Source organism: Centropristis striata, chromosome 9, assembly GCF_030273125.1.
Source record: "Centropristis striata isolate RG_2023a ecotype Rhode Island chromosome 9, C.striata_1.0, whole genome shotgun sequence".
In the NCBI taxonomy this organism is placed as follows: domain Eukaryota; kingdom Metazoa; phylum Chordata; class Actinopteri; order Perciformes; family Serranidae; genus Centropristis; species Centropristis striata.
The window spans coordinates 31,755,297-31,775,693 of NC_081525.1; the positions used below are offsets into that span (position 1 = coordinate 31,755,297).

General features: G+C 41.2%; 1 protein-coding gene across 20 annotated transcripts in view; it reads left to right on the plus strand.

The window, feature by feature from the left end:
* adgrl2a (adhesion G protein-coupled receptor L2a) overlaps positions 1 to 19,272 on the plus strand; it is a 104,260-nt gene extending 84,988 nt beyond the window's left edge. For 3 of the 20 annotated variants that reach the window (XM_059341858.1, XM_059341857.1, XM_059341860.1), the window contains 11 exons: positions 570 to 743; positions 1,494 to 1,700; positions 2,441 to 2,661; positions 3,837 to 3,903; positions 7,891 to 7,982; positions 11,053 to 11,221; positions 11,442 to 11,570; positions 12,590 to 12,686; positions 14,318 to 14,446; positions 15,148 to 15,165; positions 17,035 to 19,272. In XM_059341858.1, the coding sequence (XP_059197841.1) occupies positions 570 to 743; positions 1,494 to 1,700; positions 2,441 to 2,661; positions 3,837 to 3,903; positions 7,891 to 7,982; positions 11,053 to 11,221; positions 11,442 to 11,570; positions 12,590 to 12,686; positions 14,318 to 14,446; positions 15,148 to 15,165; positions 17,035 to 17,882 (2,151 nt within the window). In that variant the 3' untranslated portion in view covers positions 17,883 to 19,272. Of the gene's footprint in view, positions 1 to 569; positions 744 to 1,493; positions 1,701 to 2,440; positions 2,662 to 3,836; positions 3,904 to 7,890; positions 7,983 to 11,052; positions 11,222 to 11,441; positions 11,571 to 12,589; positions 12,687 to 14,317; positions 14,447 to 15,147; positions 15,200 to 16,392; positions 16,446 to 17,034 lie in introns of all 20 variants that reach the window. The other 17 variants (XM_059341859.1, XM_059341861.1, XM_059341863.1 and 14 more) reach the window with 15 other exon arrangements.
* The last annotated feature ends 1,125 nt before the right edge of the window (positions 19,273 to 20,397 follow it).

Here is a 20,397-nt window from a genome sequence, read left to right on the forward strand (position 1 = left end):
TGAATTGTAAATGTCTGGCTAGGTCAGTCGGCAGTTTATTTAAGTCATTGAACATCAAATTAAAGGAGTCTTTAGAACCTAAGTGAATTCTTAATGAAAACTAATTCTTTAATCAACATTGGGATATAAATGATACCCATTTTCTTTTATAGTGGGGGAAATTAACTCCTAGATTAGCCGTACAATCTAGGATGAAATTACTGGAGCACCAATTATCTTTCGTCTTTTAAAGTTGTCACTAGAGTTCCCAGAGGGCCATGCGTGACTCCATTCTTTATCAGAGAAATTGTGCAATTCCAAAGACATGCCGTCAAACAATTATGCTTCTCTGTTATTAAGGCCTCATATACCCAACTATGCTTCGGTTGATTTGGCAAGCATGTGCCAAATGAGATACAACATATGAATTGCTTCATGAGAGCTGTGGAGTGAAAAATTCTCATCCATATCAGTGCGGAAAAAATACTTTGTATGAGTAGGGGGTAAATGGCCTCTGTGTTCTACATACGTACTTCAATTTCAGGCAGTCAATTATTTGGACACTTAACCATATCTCTTGTTATCTGCAGATGAAGCACTACTTCAACCCCAATTGCTCCTTCTGGAATTACTCTGAGAGGAGTATGATGGGCTACTGGTCCACCCAAGGCTGCAAACTCCTGGACTCCAACGAGACACACACCACCTGCTCCTGCAGCCATCTCACCAACTTCGCTATCCTGATGGCGCATCGTGAAATCTCAGTATGTTACCTTTTTTATATCCACCTCTAACTAGGTTCCATTCAAATTCATCTGCGACATCTGTTTACACTGGAAAGTTTTACACAAAGTATCTGTCTTCTGATTTCGGTTCATTCATCAGCTTTTTAAGGGGTAACGTGGAAACAAAACAGAAGATGTGTTGTGTTGATTGGAGCATTTACACGTTCATTCCCTAAATCCACTAAAATATTTCTTTACCTAACTAGTTATCAGGGTTAATGTGAATAAATAACTTTTCAAAGTAATCTGGTTCACTCTACATGGACATCAGTTACAATCTTATACTTTAATATAATTTGCATGTAAGCAAAAATACTGATATGCAATACATGAATGTATACCATCAACCCAATGTTTACTTTCTCTCAGTTTCTGTGGTGGATTTATAGGACAGGGAGATAAGCATTTTGTTCTCTTTCAAGAGCAAATTATCATTGTATGGTCACATAAATGAATTAACAATTCGTGTCAAATGTTACTTTCACCAGTTGTCCTTCATCACTAATTTAATATAATATATAAAGGAAGTTTAGTGCTCCCAATTCAGTCACACAATTTTAGTCAATACATTAAATTGTTCAATTTGTATAACACTTTTCTAGATACTCAAAGATGCTTTACACCAACAAGAAAAGTAACATAAAATGTTTCCAACATTCCTCACAAAACTGCTTCTTTCTTTTCACAAACATGTTTTGTAATTTGCCACTCATCTGTTATTTCTTCCAGATCCGAGGACAGCCTGATCTGATTCTGTCTGTCATCACTCGAGTTGGGATTGTGGTGTCCCTCGTCTGCCTCGCCATCAGCATCTTCACCTTCTGCTTCTTCCGGGGCCTGCAGAGCGATCGCAACACCATCCACAAGAACCTGTGCATCAATCTCTTCATCGCAGAGTTAATATTCCTAATTGGTATCGATATGACGGAACCCAGGGTAAGCTGGAACGATTGCACCCTATTGATTTGGTTTTGATTCATTCTCTCTCTCACTTTATCTCCTTTCACCCCCAAAACAAAACAAAAGACCCTTCTAGAGTGAAATGGATGAGACGTTAAGCATTGTTTGTTTCTAACCTTCTCTGCTTGTCCCCGACATGACATGAGTGGGGCAGCACCATTAATATAGATTACTAAGGGGCCATGTCTTCCGCTTGACAGGTCTTTTTTCCTCTTTCACTTAAAGCCACCGTTGCCATGGCGGAGCTTACATCCATACAATCTTTTTTTTCACCTACATTTTCTCCAGAAGCACAAAACCGTTTTTTCTGCAAACAGCTCAGAATCAAAGCTTCAAATGCTGAGCCGTGTGATTAAATGTCCTAACTCAAGCCTTACGTTACAAATGATATTTAAATTTCTGCCATGATGATGGAAAGCTAAACCTGTGCATAGTCAGAGCCCATGTGGTGAATGAATATTCATTACTTTTTTCATCAATTTTGCTGAATGGGTGAGGCAGCAGCGGTGTCTTTTCAGTGGGTTTTAATAAAAGATAGGGTATATGATATACAATTTTCAATAAAGAAAGTGCCCTTGTCATGTTTAAATCATTTTTGTACGACAAGTTAATCTAAAAAATCTTCTTGTGGATATGGATGGAAAGTGTGATTGTTTGTTCTTGTTTTTCCTTGAATAATTCCTAGCTTGTCTAAACTGGTTATTGTTCTGATGCAGATTGGATGTGCCATCATTGCGGGGATCCTCCACTTCTTCTTCCTGGCTTCCTTCTCCTGGATGTGTCTTGAAGGGGTCCAGCTGTACCTCATGCTTGTGGAGGTCTTTGAGAGCGAGTATTCACGGAAAAAGTACTACTACGTATCCGGTTACCTCTTCCCTGCCATCGTGGTCGGTGTCTCCGCGGCCATCGACTACAGGAGCTACGGGACCGAGAAAGCGTAAGTGGAGCTTTCTGAACAAATCCTTGGAAATGCAGAGCAGACATGCTGGATGCTACACTGTGTGGGCTTACCTGCTGTGACTGTATGTGGCAGCTTTTGAAAAGAAATCTACTCATCATTTCTGCCAGGGCTTTATGTGGATCCCTGGAGAATACACCAAAACATTTGAGCTCCTTTTGCCAGGGATGGGCAGCTGTTCAATTTTTTATGTCATTTGAAAGTGGCTGACAGACTCAACACTGTGGTTTCAGGGGGGCCGCAGCTACATTAATGCCTTTCTGCTTAAAGACCCTCCTGTGACCTCTTGTTTGTAAATGCTCTCTTAAAGAGAAGAGCACTGTGCTGAAAAAGCCTTTTACATAGATTAATGGCCATATCTCAGCTAAGACCCAGCTATCAGGAAGGGCTACTCGGGGTCTTCCTTCTGTTTTGTGCGACTGTTTTAATGTTCAACCTGTGTTTAAAAAAAGTGTTTAAAAGCACTCCAGGTTAAATTTTGACTAAAAATTTGACACTCAAAATTAATTTTTATTTCCATTAACCCCCTGAACCCCAAGCAATTTGAGTTTTTTTTTGCTCTTGTCACATTTTATTTGCAATAGCTTAATTTTTCCACTGCAGTATAAGAATATATAAGTCTTGCACCTCAATGTAATCAGCTTCATCATGGCTAGAAGTAGGGGGAAACAAAAATGTCTTTTGTGCAGTATAACACAATGCCATGAGTCATAAAGAAAAAGAAAAGTTAAATTTTGTTGATCACCGTGGCTTCACAGTTGCACTGCAGAGCGCAGATTTTTTTGTCACACAATCTGGTTGGTGCCAACTGTTTATTTTGGGCAAATTTTAAATGAGCATGCAGGACAAAGTGAATTTGATGAAATATCACTGATTTAAGCTTCTAAGTTTTTTCTTCTTCTTCTTTACAAACGTGTTCATTTACTCAAGGACCATCAGAAATGTGAAAATCTAGTTATAATTTCTGTTTGTACTAGCTTTTCTGGCTATGATAAATGGTGTAATTTTTCAGGTAAAAAAATAAAAAATAAAACTTGTCTTTCAAAGCCACGGGCAGGTTGTGGGGTTCAGCGGGTTAATATTTGAAGACTATGCTGATATTGTTGTTGTGAAGTGTTCTGCCCTGAGCTGAAGTGTGTCTGTCTTTGTCATAGGTGCTGGCTAAGTGTGGACAATCATTTCATATGGAGTTTTATAGGACCTGTCACCTTTATCATCATGGTAAGCTGTTTTATTTTTCTTTGAATACTGCAGCTGACAGAGTGAGGAAGGGACTGAGATGAAAGAGATGAAGGCGAGAGATAAAAAAAAGTGAGATTGTTGAACTGAAGGAAAAGTCAGCAGGATTTTTTGCTCCGCAGCCTCCTCAGTGATGACAGGTTAATTTTGCGCCAAAGACAGATTTCCAGGCACCCGACTCTGCCTCTTACCACCTGACAAGGATCAGGATTTGTTAGTGTACTTTAACCTCACTTTCACACAATTCCCACAAAGTCTCGCATTAAAGGCAGCAACTAATGCCCTCCCAGTTATACTCTTTATGATAAAGGAACAAAAAAAGATTAAAAACAGCCTGGGGGTGTGACTTTTACCGCACATACTGTAAGACTGCACAGTTATATTTAAACGCTTTTTCTTCCTCCTCTGCATCAGCCTCCTTGTGTGTTTGTCTGCCTTCAGTAAAAGCACATGAGACTGTTTGGGAGCAGAAGAAAAGCAAAGGCACCTCTCTGTTTGGTCAAGGACCGTCAGGGGTGAAGGACATATAGCATCATAATGACATATGTCCCATTGAGCCATGCAATTATTTACTGGTCATGACATTATTATCTCCCGCTCCATCAGAGAGGCTCAGAAGAATGAGACCTTAGGGAGTCTTCCCTCCCTGAACAAAAAATGAAATAGCAGGTGGTATTCCTCAGATATATATCCTTTCAGCCCACCGCACCAGGTATTGCTTTGCCCTCATGCACACCAAGAGATGAGGAAGCTCTGCAAACTTGTCTTGCTGCTGCGCAGGGAGGACGGGTGGTATTTGTTCAGCACTGTGTTCATTATCCAGCATAATGGTTAGTACTGTATCTACAGATGCAGTGACCTCTGTTGAACATCAAACTGACACTGAAAATATACTGGAGAGAGGGGGCACCCATGTCAAATTCCAGCGAGTCTCTGCACACCATTGACAAACCGCTGGCAGCCTTTTAAAGTAAACATATAATACAGCTCTTTGTCTGTATGGTAGCAGAATACTTAAAAGACGAATGTTCTCACTGGACTGCATTTCACAGTTTTCTCCAAAAGAGACATGGCCACTTGATGTAGCATTTAAGAATGAAGCAGGAAGCGCACAGACCGAAGGAAGGACGGTGCTGCTTTGAGTTAATGGCGAATTGCTGTTTCCTTTCTGTTTTCATTGATTTTCTTTTTCCTCTCTCTGCACCCACTTTGAATGTGTGAGCTTATAATTGAGAGAAAGCTAACATTGTATTAAAACAAACATACATTTCTCCCTGCCTCAGCAAATGCTCTGTCAGCCACACAGGAATATGCTTCCTTCTCCTAAATTGGGCCCTCATTGTTTTCCAATCGCGTGTTGCTTCCATAATGATTTGCATGAAAAATGCGTCTGCAGTGGAAATGATGATCAGGATCCCGGTGGTGATGACCGGAGAGATAGAATCATGACCCTGTGAGGAGCTAATGTATTGTAGCAGAGCTAATGTGTGACAGGAATGAGGCTTGTGCAGCACTGGCTCAGGCATCGCACACTGCTCCTCTGATTCTGTGCAACAATTGACTCAAAAAGACAAAGTACTGTGGAAAGGGGCATCTCAGGGGAGCATGCAGGAGCAAGGTTTGTCTACACCATCCGTGACCCTGGTTTCTCTACAAATTGGCTTTGTCCTTGTCAATGAGGGAGAGGGAGAGGAGGAGAAAAAAGGCACACGAGCAAGAGAAAAGGAGAGAAAACAGTGCTGCTTTGGCTCCTGCCTGGATCCCCACCCGCCACCTCAGCCATGTTTGTGCCAAATAACATTGGTTTTAACCTAGGTTGGTCATGCCTTTTTTCTCATCCTTTTGTTTCCTCTCCCTTTTTACTTGCTTTTCCTGTGTTTTTTTTATTTTGCTCCTGGCTGAAACAGGCCATAAATACGGAGTGAAAACAAAAGCTGGTGGAGGCATTTAGATCCTTGTTCTTTGGCAGAGGTTGCCCTGTCTCTGGGCACAGGGGGTATTAGCTCCATGAAAGGGGAACATGGAAGTAATGAGTGGTGGGGGGAGCCATTAGTATGCTTGAGATAGCTTCAACACAGGGCCTCTTGGATCATGACACGTCGGGAGCAGTTCTTATCATCCGGACAGCTCCATCTGCACCTTTAATATTTTATCCCCAGCAGTTCATTTAGAGTTCAGTGTGTACACACACAGTCCACTTCAGTTAAAAAAAAAAAAAAAAAAAAGCTTTCTCCTCAGTCCCAGTGTGGCGAGGTGCTTCTGCATGGCTTGCAGTGATGATTCAGAGACAGAGTGAAGGATTGAAGAAGCTTCGCTCCAGCGAGGGGGATCCCCGAGGAAGGGCTGCGAAAGCATGTCGGTGGGGGTGGGAACATGTGCCGTGCTGCTAGGTTACTTTAAAGTACTGTGTCCCTCTCCTCTGTCTCATTGGATCCATGTCACCACTCCAGGCTGTGTGGAAGGATTTTTCAAAAAGTCCTTGCCCTCTTGTCCCTCCCCCCCCTCCCCCCACTGTCTGACTCATGCAGGCAGCTGATAGAAATAATGGCTGATAGCTGCGAAACAAAACGTAGTTTCAGTGCCGTGTGTGATATAAAAGAAGGTTCACGATTCAGGATTTGTTTGTTTCTTTTTTTCTTTTTTTTCATTCGCCCCTCTCCTTTTACTGCCTGGGTTATTGTGAGCGGCTCCATGAGTTGATTGCGTGTGGAGGGGTGATGTATTGATCACAGGCAGGTCTTTTGATAGCAGCGTGCACCAGAACACGGACAGTTTCTGTTCAAGAGTGAATGGCCATGGTCTAACTCCAGCATGCAAAGGTCATTTATTTATTTTCTGCCCTCATAATGGCAATGCATCTCCATTTTTCTCTCCTCTAAAGATAACAAGACACTACTGAAATGCACTGCTCAAAAAGCTCACCTGGGAAAAAAGCCTTTGTTTTGTAAATGTGCTCATTTGTATGTTGCTTTTTGGTGTTGCTCTGATAGTAGCTGCTGGAATTCTGTGTGTATCTGATCCTTGGATATGCACTATTGGAGATACACATTTCAATTCCTGTTTCTTAGATATTCCTTGACATTATTTATACATGCCTGGCTTGCAGTACAAACACAGTCTGGTTCCTCTGCTGTGAGAGCATGTACATGCTGTGTCAGGGACGAGTTTGCCCCAGAATAAATGTTTTTGAAGTAAATTATTTGGAGCGGCTCCTTGCTGGCCCATCCAGCCTTTGTGTCTCTAAATCACGGTATTGATTTTTAAGGTACAGAATAAATGTGCTCAGAAACACGGCACATAGTATCCTTGTCTCAACCTGATATGTGCCACTGGCTCCCTTAAGATTTAATACATTAAAACAAGCAAGCCTCTCTCTCTCGCTCTCTCTCTCTCTCTCTCTCTCTCTCTCTCTCTTCTCTCTCTCTCTCTCTCTCTCTCTCTCTCTCTCTCTCTCTCTCTCTCTCTCTCTCTCTCTCTCTCTCTTTTCATCTGTCCACACACAAGAATCGAACAAAATATAACATGTTCCCTCAAGCCTTTTGGAGCTGCTTACACCTTATAATATTTCACTATGTGCATAAAATGATATGCAGTTGTTTTGTACAACAAGAGGGTCTCTTATTTCTCCTGCTACTTTTCATTCCCTTCTGACTTCGCCAGACTGCTGCTGTGTGGCTGTTTCTTTCTTTCCCTTTTTTTTTTTTTTTTTTTTTTTTTTTGCTGTGATGGATTTTAATGCATTTCCATGCTCTTATTGATATAGAATGACACTAAATTTGGCGCCAGTCGGCCGTCTGAGCCCGGCTGGAACGATAGATGTTTATTGGATTAGTCTGTGGACATGCAGAGATTTGAAGGCTCTCCTCTTTTAATACTTATAGACAAATTAACAGTTTTTTTCTCTGTGTCTGCTCTATCTTGCTTCATACATCTTCATGTATTAACACTGCCATTACTCTGTTTTGACAGCTCAATCTCATCTTCCTGGTCATCACAATGTACAAAATGGTGAAGCACTCTACCACCCTGAAACCAGACTCTAGCCGACTGGAGAATATAAAGTAAGTAAAGGGTCATAAGCTGAACCCCGCATTCTCCTGCTTATCAGCAATTTAACACTGCTGCTATTCTGCCCCCAGGAAAACTAAGGCTCTTTTACTCTTGAGGTAATGATTGTTTTTTGTTTTTTTTAACTTAATAATGTTTCATGGGAAAATGCATTACCTTCCCCTCATATTCAGCCAAATTTTAGTACTGGACTACCAAGTGACATTAGAATAGATTTATTTTTATTTTACAGTCTGAAATTATCCAGATCAGATGGATGTTTTTTTGGGGAATCATTATTTGGACTCAAGAGATGTTACACAGTTTTTTAATGAGACTTTTGGCATGACTTAGCTGTCATGATGACTACACAGACTTTGTGAGTCGTCTTTTTGTCCTTTGTTGTTTTGCTCCAAGCCAGTAGCCACAGAATTGCACTGGTATGACACACACAGACATCACTCCACGACTGCAGCTTAACTATGCGCTGTTAGCACTGCAAGGGCGGGGTACAGTGGAACAGCTACCATGTGTGTTTGCCGCTGGAACATGTCAAACCTTTTTTATAGATCCCTGCGTTTAATCCCAGAAAAGAAAAAATTCCTTCCCTACACAACCGCCACCACTCGACCACCCGACTCCATCATCAAGTATTCGGAGTCGCCTCAACATTTACGATGTGTTTTGCTTTGGGAAGGAAAATAATGTTTATCTGAAACACTAATTGTTTTGTTTTGTTTTTTTGCATTTCTGTGAAAACAATATTTATTGCCGTTTAATTTCAGAGCCTCTTCCATTTGGGTTATATGGTTTGTTGCTTGCAGCCCGATGTCAGTTTGCAACATTTTATTACGTATTTCAACTTCCACCACTGTGTGTAGGAGCAGCAGTGTTGCTATTTTTACCCAGTGTTTGTTATTTCTCATTTGTCCTTAATGAATGTGTGCAACATTACAGCACTGTGGTAAAACTGCAATCAGGAAGAACAGTCGGAACAGGCTTATTTAGACTTCTGGGTTTATTTGAGATAGACTACTCCCTTATGAAGGAAACCACAAACAAATGTTCTAAACGTGGTGGCACTCAACATAGTGAACATTTGTACTTGAATGTTAGAAATGATTTATTTTAAAGGGGACCTATTATGTTCTGTGATGAATATACAGAAAATGTTACAATGTCAGATGTTATTTTAAAAGTTAATCTCATATTTCCGACCATTTTGAACGCTCCATTTCCAATTGGGTTTTTTTTCAACTCTCGGCCCAGTCATCTTCTCCAGGCATGTTACTGCTGTGTTCACATTATATACACTGCTACATGTAGCTACAAGCTAACTTCAGGGAACCCGTAACCCTGGTTGCTAAAGTTATTTGTTTCTCCCCAATTTCAGATCATGTTGGATTGTATCGCATTTTTTAAAAGATTTTATCAGATTTTTCAGGGAGCTAGTGCCACTGATATGCTCCGTAACAGTCATTCCACTAATATAAAAAGCTCAAGCTAACGTATAATCTTAGTTGCCTGTGCTGTTAATTTCTCCACAATTGATGATCAGATTCCTGCGTGAACATTTTCAATTTTGTAGATTTTGGTATTTTAAGCATTTATTTAAGTTTTTTCATGGTAAAAAAAAGTGCCTTTGTAATTCGATGCATCCTTTCCCGAGACTTAAAGGGTACATATGCAAAAGACCCTGAAATGCTGACCAATCCGAGCAGTCTGCGCTTTTTCGGAAAAGGGTCTTAAAGAGACAGAGACAGAAAATAAATATAATATGTCCCCTTTAAGAGTGTTTATGCCACAGAAATACATCTGGGTTAATAGCTGTTTCTTGTGGTCTTTTTCTGTGCGTTTTTTTTGTGCCAAAGTTGGTCTGAAAGTCAGTTTAGCGTCAGTGTCATTGCATGCTGCATGTGAAAGCAAAGTTAACGCACACCCTGTCCTTTCTCTTCTCCTGTCATTCTCCTCTTCTCTCTGTTCTGCGATGCACACCAGTAATTATCGCGTTTGTGACGGCTACTATAATACAGATTTGCCTGGGTAAGCTTTCACTATATACCTCAGATAATTTCACATACACAACACCACCCATGCATTCAATCGCATATATGCAAATTAAACCAGAGACATTGTGTTCACACCAAATGCTTTAAACAGACTTGTGATCGAATCATCAACAGTAAAACATAGTTCATCTCAGTTCTTGTTAGACCCTTAATTTCATTGCCTCTCGTCATTTCCCTTGGATCAAAGTTGAAGATATCTTTCTCAAATGCCGACTAACTCACGCTGTTTTGCGCTCTGATCTAATTGTGTTTCTCTCTTCCTGCTTATCATGCTCTCTAGCTATGAAGATAATAAACGGTTTATCAAGTAAGGACATGTTGCCCAGAAGTCTCCTCTTCAGCTTCTAGTTTATCCTCTCTCTTCCTTCCTTTTCTTGCCTTCTTTTTCTGTCTTTCGCCGGTTCATCCTCTCCCAAAGTGCAGCTTGAAAGCTACTCATCCACTGTCCTTGTGACTGTTCACTTTCACCGTGTCCATCATCTTGAAATCCAGTGTTGTTGTTGTTGTGTGTTTGAGCGCTGAACTGTGACCGCTGCTGGTGTCTGAAGGCTCCACAGGACCTTCACACACGAGGCGGGGAATCTCCTTTTTTTTCCTTGAACTCTTTCCACATCTGCCTAGTTCTCCAGCTCTGATAACACACTCACTACATAAATATTTAGTATACGATAGCATCAAATGCTTTTTTAGTGCGTTTTTAAACACGCTGTGCTTTCTGATTATGCTGTTTTGTCTGTTCTAACACGTAAAAAGTTATTTACAGAAAGCCAGATCAAGGTGTTGCTTCCTTGTCTGTCTGGGCTGAGAGTGTGTGTGGATGGAGGGGTGGGTTGTGAGGATGGCATAGGTGTTGTTTGTCATTTTATTGTTTTCCTCCCACCTGGTTTACAGCTTTTTTCCTAGTTTTCCATAGTGATGGTGATTGCAAATCCCACTCATCCTCCTCCTCAGATCACGAAATGCCTCTCATGCTGGATTCGTCCTCTCCTTGTGTTTGTGTTTTGCCGTCCTTCAGATCCTGGGTCATGGGTGCCTTCGCTTTGCTGTTTCTGCTGGGCCTCACGTGGTCCTTCGGTCTCTTCTTCATCAATGAGGCCTCAATTGTCATGGCGTACCTCTTCACCATTTTCAACGCTTTCCAAGGAATGTTTATCTTCATCTTCCACTGCCTTCTCCAGAAAAAAGTAAGTTCTTTCGTCCTTCACAGCGCTCAAAGACGACCGTTTTTTCATCCAAGGTGAAACTCTCCAAGATTTGAAAAGACCTTTGCACCGGAGTGCAGAAATCACACAGCACCACATTCTGACATAAAAATCAAACACTGCTTTCTTCAAGATCTTGGCTAAGTCATATGTAAAGCCAACAATGTACTGTAGGTAAACACTCAGCTGTTTGCTCACGCAGGTCCGCAAAGAGTACAGCAAGTGCTTCCGTCACACGTACTGCTGCGGAGGGCTGCCAACTGAGAGCTCACACGGTTCTGCAAAGACTTCCACCACACGGACCAGCGCACGCTACTCTTCTGGTACACAGGTAGACCAGCAGCTTCCTATGGACTCACATGGTCCCTGCACACACACTCTCACCATACAGCTCACTTACATTGTATGATCCCCAAAGTTTAACCAATTGCTCATGAGGATGTTCTTTCATCATGAGCATGACCAGAAGAAAAAAAAATGCAAATCATGCATTTTAGCTTCAGACGTAGATCAAGTGACACAAACATTATGCCACATTTTACAAGCAGCATCTGCTGTACTGCATGAGTACCTTTCTTCTGTTCTCCCCCCTTTAGCACTTGCTTTTATCTTTTTTCTCACTAACGTCATGTGCATGGGAAATAGTACTGCACTGTTTAAAGAGCATTGCAAGCACATTTTACTGCGGGGGAAAGCCGAAATTGCAAAAAAGGAAAAAAAAAAGAAAAACCCAAACATATTTGCTTTATCCCTTTTCTTATTAAAGGCTAATAGTCCTTATTAGACTCCAGATGTACTGTGCTTATAGAGAAGCATCCCTTATGCTTTAACCTCCAGCCTTATTCACGGTACTTGTGACTGGAGCTGAAGTCGTTCAGAAGTTGACTCACATTAACCCTCTGAACCCCGGTGCAGTTCCGGGGCGTTTCTTAGGCTGCAGTCAGATTTTACTCACTGTGGCATCATTTTTAACTGCAATATAAAAGCCCTGCAGCTCTATGGAAAAAGCACAACCACGGCTAGAAGTAGGGAGAACTCAAAAATGTCTTTTGTGCAATATAGTACAGTTAAAATGCTAAAAAATATAATATATAGTTTTGCCGTTTTTTGCCTTTTTTAAAGGAAAACTTGCCTTTCAAACCCACCGATTGGTTGTGGGGTTCAGAGGGTTAAGTAGTTATAAAAGACACATATAGAGAAAGTGAGCATTATTACTGCCCTCCCCTCATTGCGTACTGGTATACGCGTGAGGAGCGGTAAAGTCAGTACATAGACAATTAATGAAAGATGATCTGAAAGGTGAGCGGGCTTGTTTAAAGTCCTAATGACTGTCCCTTGTTGACCTGACAGAGTCGTATCAGGAGAATGTGGAATGACACCGTAAGAAAGCAATCTGAGTCCTCCTTTATCTCAGGTGACATCAACAGCACCTCCACCCTTAACCAAGGTCAGTTTACACCTCATTTCTCTCCACATGCACACCTATGCACACATTTCATCATCCAGCTAAAAATACCTCCTTCAAGTTCCAATGATCTCACATGGCCGTAGAGGATCCGAATCGTAATAAATGCCTTCAGCTTGGAAAGACAGAGCAGTACGGTTAAAAATAAAAAGATGTAGGCCTTTAGTCTGGTCTCCCTGTTCTGCCAACGAAGGATTACAAAAATCCGTCCTCAAATACTCTGTGCGCTGTCATTCTGGCCGCTAACGTCAGTCTCAAATTGGGGCAAGGCTAGAAGAGCGTTTTTCATTTAAGTGCTGGCTACCCAGGCTCAGGGGAAACATAGACAAAAACAAGGAGGAAAAGAAGTTTTATTTCAGGAAAATCTTAACACGCAGAGTGAGGCCATTTGTTGCCTGGCATGTAAGGTGACCTCTGTTACTTTACAGGGAGATTTATGAGGGAGGGAAGAAAAAAAAGCTGTCATTTATTATTTAGCTTGAGCACAAATATGATGATGAGAAGATGATGTTCAACTCTAGCTGACCTGGAGTGCTTAGTGTGTTGTTAGGCTTTCTGCTGCCTCTGAAATGGCTTTCCAAGCATGCGAGGGAAAAGAGGGTTTACACCGAGGTGGTTTAACTTCACTCCCTCCTCTGACTCCTGTCGCTGCCACTCTTTGCCTTGCCTTTCTTCTTTGCTATTGCTTCCAACAAGGTAAAACATTACAACTACGGCATGAAAGCAGGTTTTAACTCGCCTTTACAAATGTAACTGTAACTGTAGAAGTAGGACTTTTTCTTCTCCTACAGTTCAGCTTCCTGGAGATGTTAATGTAAAGGTTGGATATTGATCACTCCGGGGTGTAGTAGCCTAGTTACCCTGGAGAGTCAGTGCACTAAAAGAGGGCTCTATCTCCTGGAAGCACTTCCCTGTCATTAAAAACATCCCTGGAGACTTCCCAACATGACAGATGGCATTTAACACAGGTGATAAATGGCAGAGGAAAAACCTCAGATCCTTAAAACACACCGCAAGCTGGGGGAAAAAAATTGAAAGTAACGTGATGTTTGGAAGGAAATGGCCAAATTTGAGTCTAAATAAAGATTTTGATATTAAAACTTGGAAAGATTCTGCTCTTTGTGTTTGAGGGGATCTTATAATTGGACCTGGTTCAATCAGTTAAACCCTTTCCCAAGGTTTGTGCTATTTTAAATATTTCTCAAAATAAGAAATAATTGTGAGCAATGGAAATTCAGTAATGAGTGCAGTGGGTTGACAATTTGTTTGTATTTGAATGGGATCTGCAACACAAGCAAGAAATTAATGTAAAAGTTGAGAAACCTGCCCCTTAAACTTGATTAATGTGAGGAAGGCCTGCGAAAGTTGAATATTTTTGGCACGTGTGGAAGTAGCTGGTTTCTTGCTTCTCCCCAGTTGCTTCTCAAACTTTCATCTGCATTCTCAACTTCAAAATAAACACCCTAGTTTCCGCTTTTGGCAGACACGCTGGGTGACACCACACGACTCAAAAGAACTTGCTTAAAATTTCCTTTATTTTTTTTCTCTATGAAACTTTCAATCTGTCGTCTGACTGCGCCAAACTTAACTCCTCTTCTGTCTTGCCACTCCAGGAATGACCGGGAATTATCTACTAACAAATCCTCTTCTTCGACCACAAGGCACTAACAACCCTTATAACACCTTACTGGCTGAGACAGTCGTATGTAACACCCCCACGGCTCCAGTGTTTAACTCGCCAGGTGTGCTTACTTAATACTTTCACCTGCATTCAGGCTTTTCTTTTCTTCTCTCTCTGCTTTCTTTCTTTCTCTCCCTCTTTTGTCTCTTTAGTTGAGTATACAGCAGGCCAAATAAAAAGCAGGATGTTCTGCAGTATCGCCTTTCCCTCTGAATCATTGTCTCCCAAATGCTCGATACAGTGCATACTGTGTGTGCACATGTTTTCATGTAGAGCAGAGATTTTTGTGGCTCGTCTCGACCCACCCTCCGTGTTCTCATATTTCTCTTATCCAAACCCTGAGAAGGACATAATGATTAAGATGGGAAAGAGATACTGCATGTTCTGCCTTAAGATAATGTAAACAGTGGTGTAGACCTGCAGCTGTAGTATAAACTGCATGATTATTAAGATTTATGCTCCAGAATTTGTCAGGTAATCTGTTATTTTTTGTGTTTTAGAGGGAGCTTTCCCCTTAAAACGTGTTAGCAAAATGTTGCTTAAGCAGATCGACTTAATGCAGCTTTTGCATTATGTTGACTGTGTATAGATATATTTGGTTATAGCTGATACCCATAAATATAAAATCACTATATCTCAATTGCACATGGCATTTAAGCATACTGTTAAAACTGTGCTGCGATTATGTGTGCTCTTCTATTTTTGAAACTGAAATGGCATCTTTTGTCATGTTTTGTGCTTTTCCCCTGTGCTTCCCTCTAGTGACCTACAGAGAGACAAGTATGGGAGTAAAACTTAACTTTGCCTATCAAATGTAAATTTTTTTCAGCATGCTTATTAAAAACAACCAAAACCCTGGCACAATCACTTGGTTTACTTTTAGGCCATTAACACACACTCAGTGAGCAAGTGGTTCACAAAATTATCCACCCAAATTCCACTCTAATTTGAAAAGAAATAAAAAGATTTCTCTTCTCATTTGAAGAAATCTCCAAGATCTGACAGCTTTATCGCAAATGCCCATGACTCTGCTTCTCTCTCTTCTGCTTAATTTGTGATTTTTAACCGACCAAAAATGTGTTGCTTTTTTCTGGCAGAAAGGAGCATTTTTTTAAGAGAGGTTTTCTTTTTTTTCTTTCTATTCCTATTTCTTTGTTTTTCTCCCAAAATGTCTGTCCTCCTGTGGCATTCGGCAGTCTCAGTGTCCAGTAGTATTCCCCTCACACCTTTCCAGACAACACTTGTCTGGACACCAAATTGCCTCCTAGCAGGCACAAACACATGGATGTCATAGCAGCAGCTGGTTAATTTTCCTTTTTTCCCTTTTTTTCCCCAGCAACTTTCTTGTCATGTCCCCGAATTTCTAGTAGACTCTGTAAAAGAAGTGCACTTTAAACATGTCTCCTACAATCACAATCACTCTTTTTTTTTAAGGACAAAGACAAACATCGCTGTAAAATATCCCATTAGTCTTCATCTTAATTTTTTACGTCTGTTGTTCTATAGGGAGGCATGTTAGCCAAAGCAGAGCACATTTTTCCTTTATCTGCTCGCTCAATCATGCCGTAGCTAATATTTATCCTATCTTCTGCTGTTCTCCATGACCTCCATGCTTTGAGAAATTCCTAACATGACTGCATCTGACCTCTGCAGCGGCTGTGTTATTCTTGAGCTGTTCTGCTAGTGACCGGGGTCTCACTGGGAACTGTCACTGTGACGGATGCCAAGTGCTGGGCTGCGGGCAAGCTCTGACCTTTGCCAGCTTTGGGTACACAAGCTGCCAACTAACGGACAGAAAGTGTACCAACACAAGCACAAAAAATACAAAAAGTAGCTGTTGGCATTTAATTCCTAAAAGTAAAAGCTATTTAATGCTTGTTTGTATTATTTGCTGAACCCTTGCTCTTGCTAAGTTGCAGTTAAGACTTTTACTTTACGTTTTGTTGTTCTTTTGAGTGATTCTTCTTCATGTTACAATAAATCATTTTACTTTCTTTTGTACATCAGCTGCTCTTAGACCAGATAGCCTGAGCAGACAGACATGATGTGAGTTGTCCAAAGTGAGTCTTTTCACCTGCTGTGTGTGGTGATGGTGGAGTGCTGCTTGTGGGCTCCCCTTGTAGTGAGAACAAAGATGGCTGTCCCATGTTGATACATGACTACTTCCCCTCTGTCTGTGTCATCTTTTTCCCATCTCTGTCTTTTTCTTTCCCTTGGCACATCCAACCTATTAGTTGCTAGAAAACCTGTAAGTGTTGTAGCTTGCCCGTTTGTGGCTTCATACATGTGGACATCTACTTTTGCCCGGTGTGTTGTGATGGTGATTACTGTTCCAGTTTGTTTATTAATGTTGTTTGGGATCTTTTTCATTGCTTTGTCACTTTTGTGGCACACTAAAAACGCACAGTGCTCTGCTTATTATAAAGCAATTCTCAAAAGGGAAAGTCAAAATGCATATGTGAGAAAGTAAAATGATTTGCATGCATATATATTGTATGTAAAGGATTGTGCCTAACTAATGGATTTACGGCATGGCTTAATCTGACTTGTGAAACTGCATCCTAAACAGCATTAAACCTGTGTTCATTTATTTAATGCTTATTGGTGTTGACTAATGTAAAATCCCCTCACATGTCCCTCTCTTTCCAGGGCACTCACTGAACAATGTGGTGAGGGATACAAGTGCAATGGATACTCTACCGCTAAATGGTAACTTTAACAATAGCTACTCGCTCCGCAATGGGGACTTTGGCGACAGTGTGCAGGTAGTAGACTGCGGCCTCAGTCTGGACGATGCTGCCTTCGAGAAAATGATCATCTCCGAGCTAGTACACAACAACCTGCGTGCCTGTAACAAAAGCCACCATCAGCAACAGCAGCAGCACCACAGTTTACATCACCCGCCCCACCACCAGCAGCCCCCGCAGTACCACCATCACCACCACACGGAGCGGGCTCCGCCCAAGGTGACGGTGGTAGGCGGCAGCAGCAGCGAAGACGACGCCATCGTCGCCGACGCTTCGTCTCTGGTGCACGTGGGCAACGCGGTGGGCCTTGAGCTGCAACATCAGCAGGAGCTGGAGGCGCCGCTCATCCCCCAGCGGACTCACTCGCTTCTGTACGCACCCCAGAAGAAGGTGAGGACCGATGGGGGAGTTGAAACCTTTGTCAGCCAGCTGACACCCACCAACCCCGACGATAGTCTGCAATCCCCAAACAGAGACTCCTTGTACACTAGTATGCCTAATCTGAGGGACTCTCCGTACCCCGAGAGCAGCCCTGACGTGGTGGAGGACCTGTCCCCCTGCAAGGGGAGCGAGAATGAGGACGTTTACTACAAGAGCATGCCTAACTTAGGGTCCAGCCACCAACTCCAAGCCTATTACCAGATAGGCCGAGGGGGCAGTGATGGCTACATTATTCCTATTACTAAAGACGGCTGCATCCCCGAAGGCGATGTACGGGAAGGACAGATGCAGTTAGTGACAAGCCTTTAAATGTATTTAAATCATCCCCCAACCCTCTTCCTGCCCTTTTGCAGCCCTGACCTCCTGGAGGACACACTAGTGAAGGGAAAGGAAGTGTTCATTTTATTTTTGAAGAGAGCCTAAAAGCCCCGTCATACACACTTTCAATTTACAAACCCGCCTCCTCCAGCTGCATCGCCATCTCCTTCTCTCCCCCAAACATGCCACTCTTCCTCCCTTCCCTGCAGACCAACAGACTTGGTGCACAGCGATGGCAGTGCAAAGTTTTAATGAGACTGTACATAAAATGCAGAGTCAAATTTCAATTTTAAGAGACAAGCCAACTATGTATTTAAATGTGCTGCTGCTGTTGAATAATTGAGAAAAATTTAAGGTACGAAAATTAAAAAAAGACAAAAAAAAAAAACATTACTGGCTACATCATATCAGCAATTTCCCGGTCAAAAGGTTGTACATACACTCCCCAACATCCTCGTTGAAGCCTGTTTTTTTAATTGTAAACAGAACAACACCCCTGGACCAGGACGCGGACTCTGTTTGTAAGATGTTCCTGATCAGACTGTTAGAACAGGAACATGAGGTCCTGGTTGCCCAGAGTCGCCTCCCGTCACCATGAAGTTTGGATTGTATAACCACTAGCAATCAAGCCCCTGGCCTTATATTTTCTCAACTGTACATTGAACTGTTGTCAAGGAAAATGGCTGAAATATATATTTTGTTGTATTGCTAGTGTAAAATAAAAAATCATGGGATACCGTAAATATGAAGAAACCTTTTAATTGCAAAATTTAACGTTTGAGAGACTATTGTGTAGAAGTTGCACATATGTTATACAGTGTGTTTATGGTTCCAACACTTCATTCATGGTAGTATGTTTAAAGGCTTATGAAAAGAAAGGAGGATTCAACAAATTACAAAGATGCATTATCACTTTTTTCCACTTGTGAACAGTGTTTTTTGCTAAATGAGTTCCATTGATATCGCCCATATTTGATTTTGCCACAGTGGCATTACTTCAGTAGAATGGGAATGCAAAAACCCAGTTAAAGTGATTTATGCATTGCACATTTTTTGTGTAATTCTGAATGAAATAGATCTTTTTAACAGTGATAGCAGAGTGATGGGCAAAACGCAACTGAAATGAAATCGACTTTTGACAATAAAGTTTCTATCATAATTGTAGTTCTTCTGCCTGGGTTTGGACATTTTATTTATTAAAATCTTTCCAAAAAATAAGTGGGAAATGTGTGAATATTTTCCAGCACTGGTATACATGCTGTACTGTAGCTCATGTTTTTTATGTAAACATGTTACCAAGGGGCTCATCACTTAAGACTGATGTAAAGTTCAACACTTGTATAACAAATAAAATAAATGTGAGATTTTTTGTCAAATGCCAGTTGCTTTTTAATGGTTTGTGTTTTTGGTACTATTTGAGAAAACAGGTTTAATTATTTTGCTATGGACAAAATACACTTTTGACTCAGGTTACAAGTAAGTCCCGAGTACCGTGAAAGGTAAAATTGGTGATTTTGTTTTCTGGGGGATTTATTTGCTGTTTTGTTCTGCTTTTTCTTAAATCGCTGCAGAGTAGAGAGAGCTCATTTCACCGTCTGTGTTAGAGAAGCCAAATCTTTCCATGTGATTCAAAGATGAGAAACTCAGGTAGGAAAATTGCATTGTAAATGTTCCTCTGTGTGGTTGTAACACTAATAAAGGTTCGAAAATGACACTGGTTCACAGCATTGTCCACTTAGTATATTATTGAATGAGCACTAGTGCTGGCACCATTAAAAAGAAACAGAAATCTTGTAAGGTGTTGGCGTTAATGCCGTGTGAGTGGAAACGTATCCACGGACCTAACAAGAGGTCAATGTTACACTTGGCTGCGGTTGTAGAAATATATTACACATAATACGGCTGAGTATGACACGTATTTGCTCTAATTAATGTCTGCTGCTGCTGAAGCCCACAGTCAGTTCCTGTACGGTTTATGCCTCAGGTAATGCTAATTCACGAAGCATTTTAATATAACGCCGGTTGAGGCAGAGTGACAGCTCTCAGCAGGGTAGCTGGAAATTGCACTGTTTACCATTTGGCATTGAAGGAAATGACTCAGAACTTAGCAAAAATGCACTTTATGTCAGAGCTGGTGCACATAATGCTGTGTGGGCTGCGTGTTGTTTTGACTTTTTCCACAATTATGTGACATTTTGTGCAATTATCTGAGGCAACAAATTGTCAGAGAAGAATTATGTTCTTTTTTTGTGATCTCTTGTACAGACCCCTTGAATGTCAGTTAGGAATCAAGTGTTGAGGTGATTGTTGACTGTTGAAATGGCAGACATAACGACGTGCATAACAATGAGAAAAAAAAATATCATATTGATTTCTACCCTGCATTGTTAAACCTGCAGCACCACTTTATCTATGTATGAGAGCCAGTGTTGAGAGGTTTACTTTTAAAATCTATTTCAATACAGATTACCTCTTTCATTGTATGACACAAATTAAGAGACATATT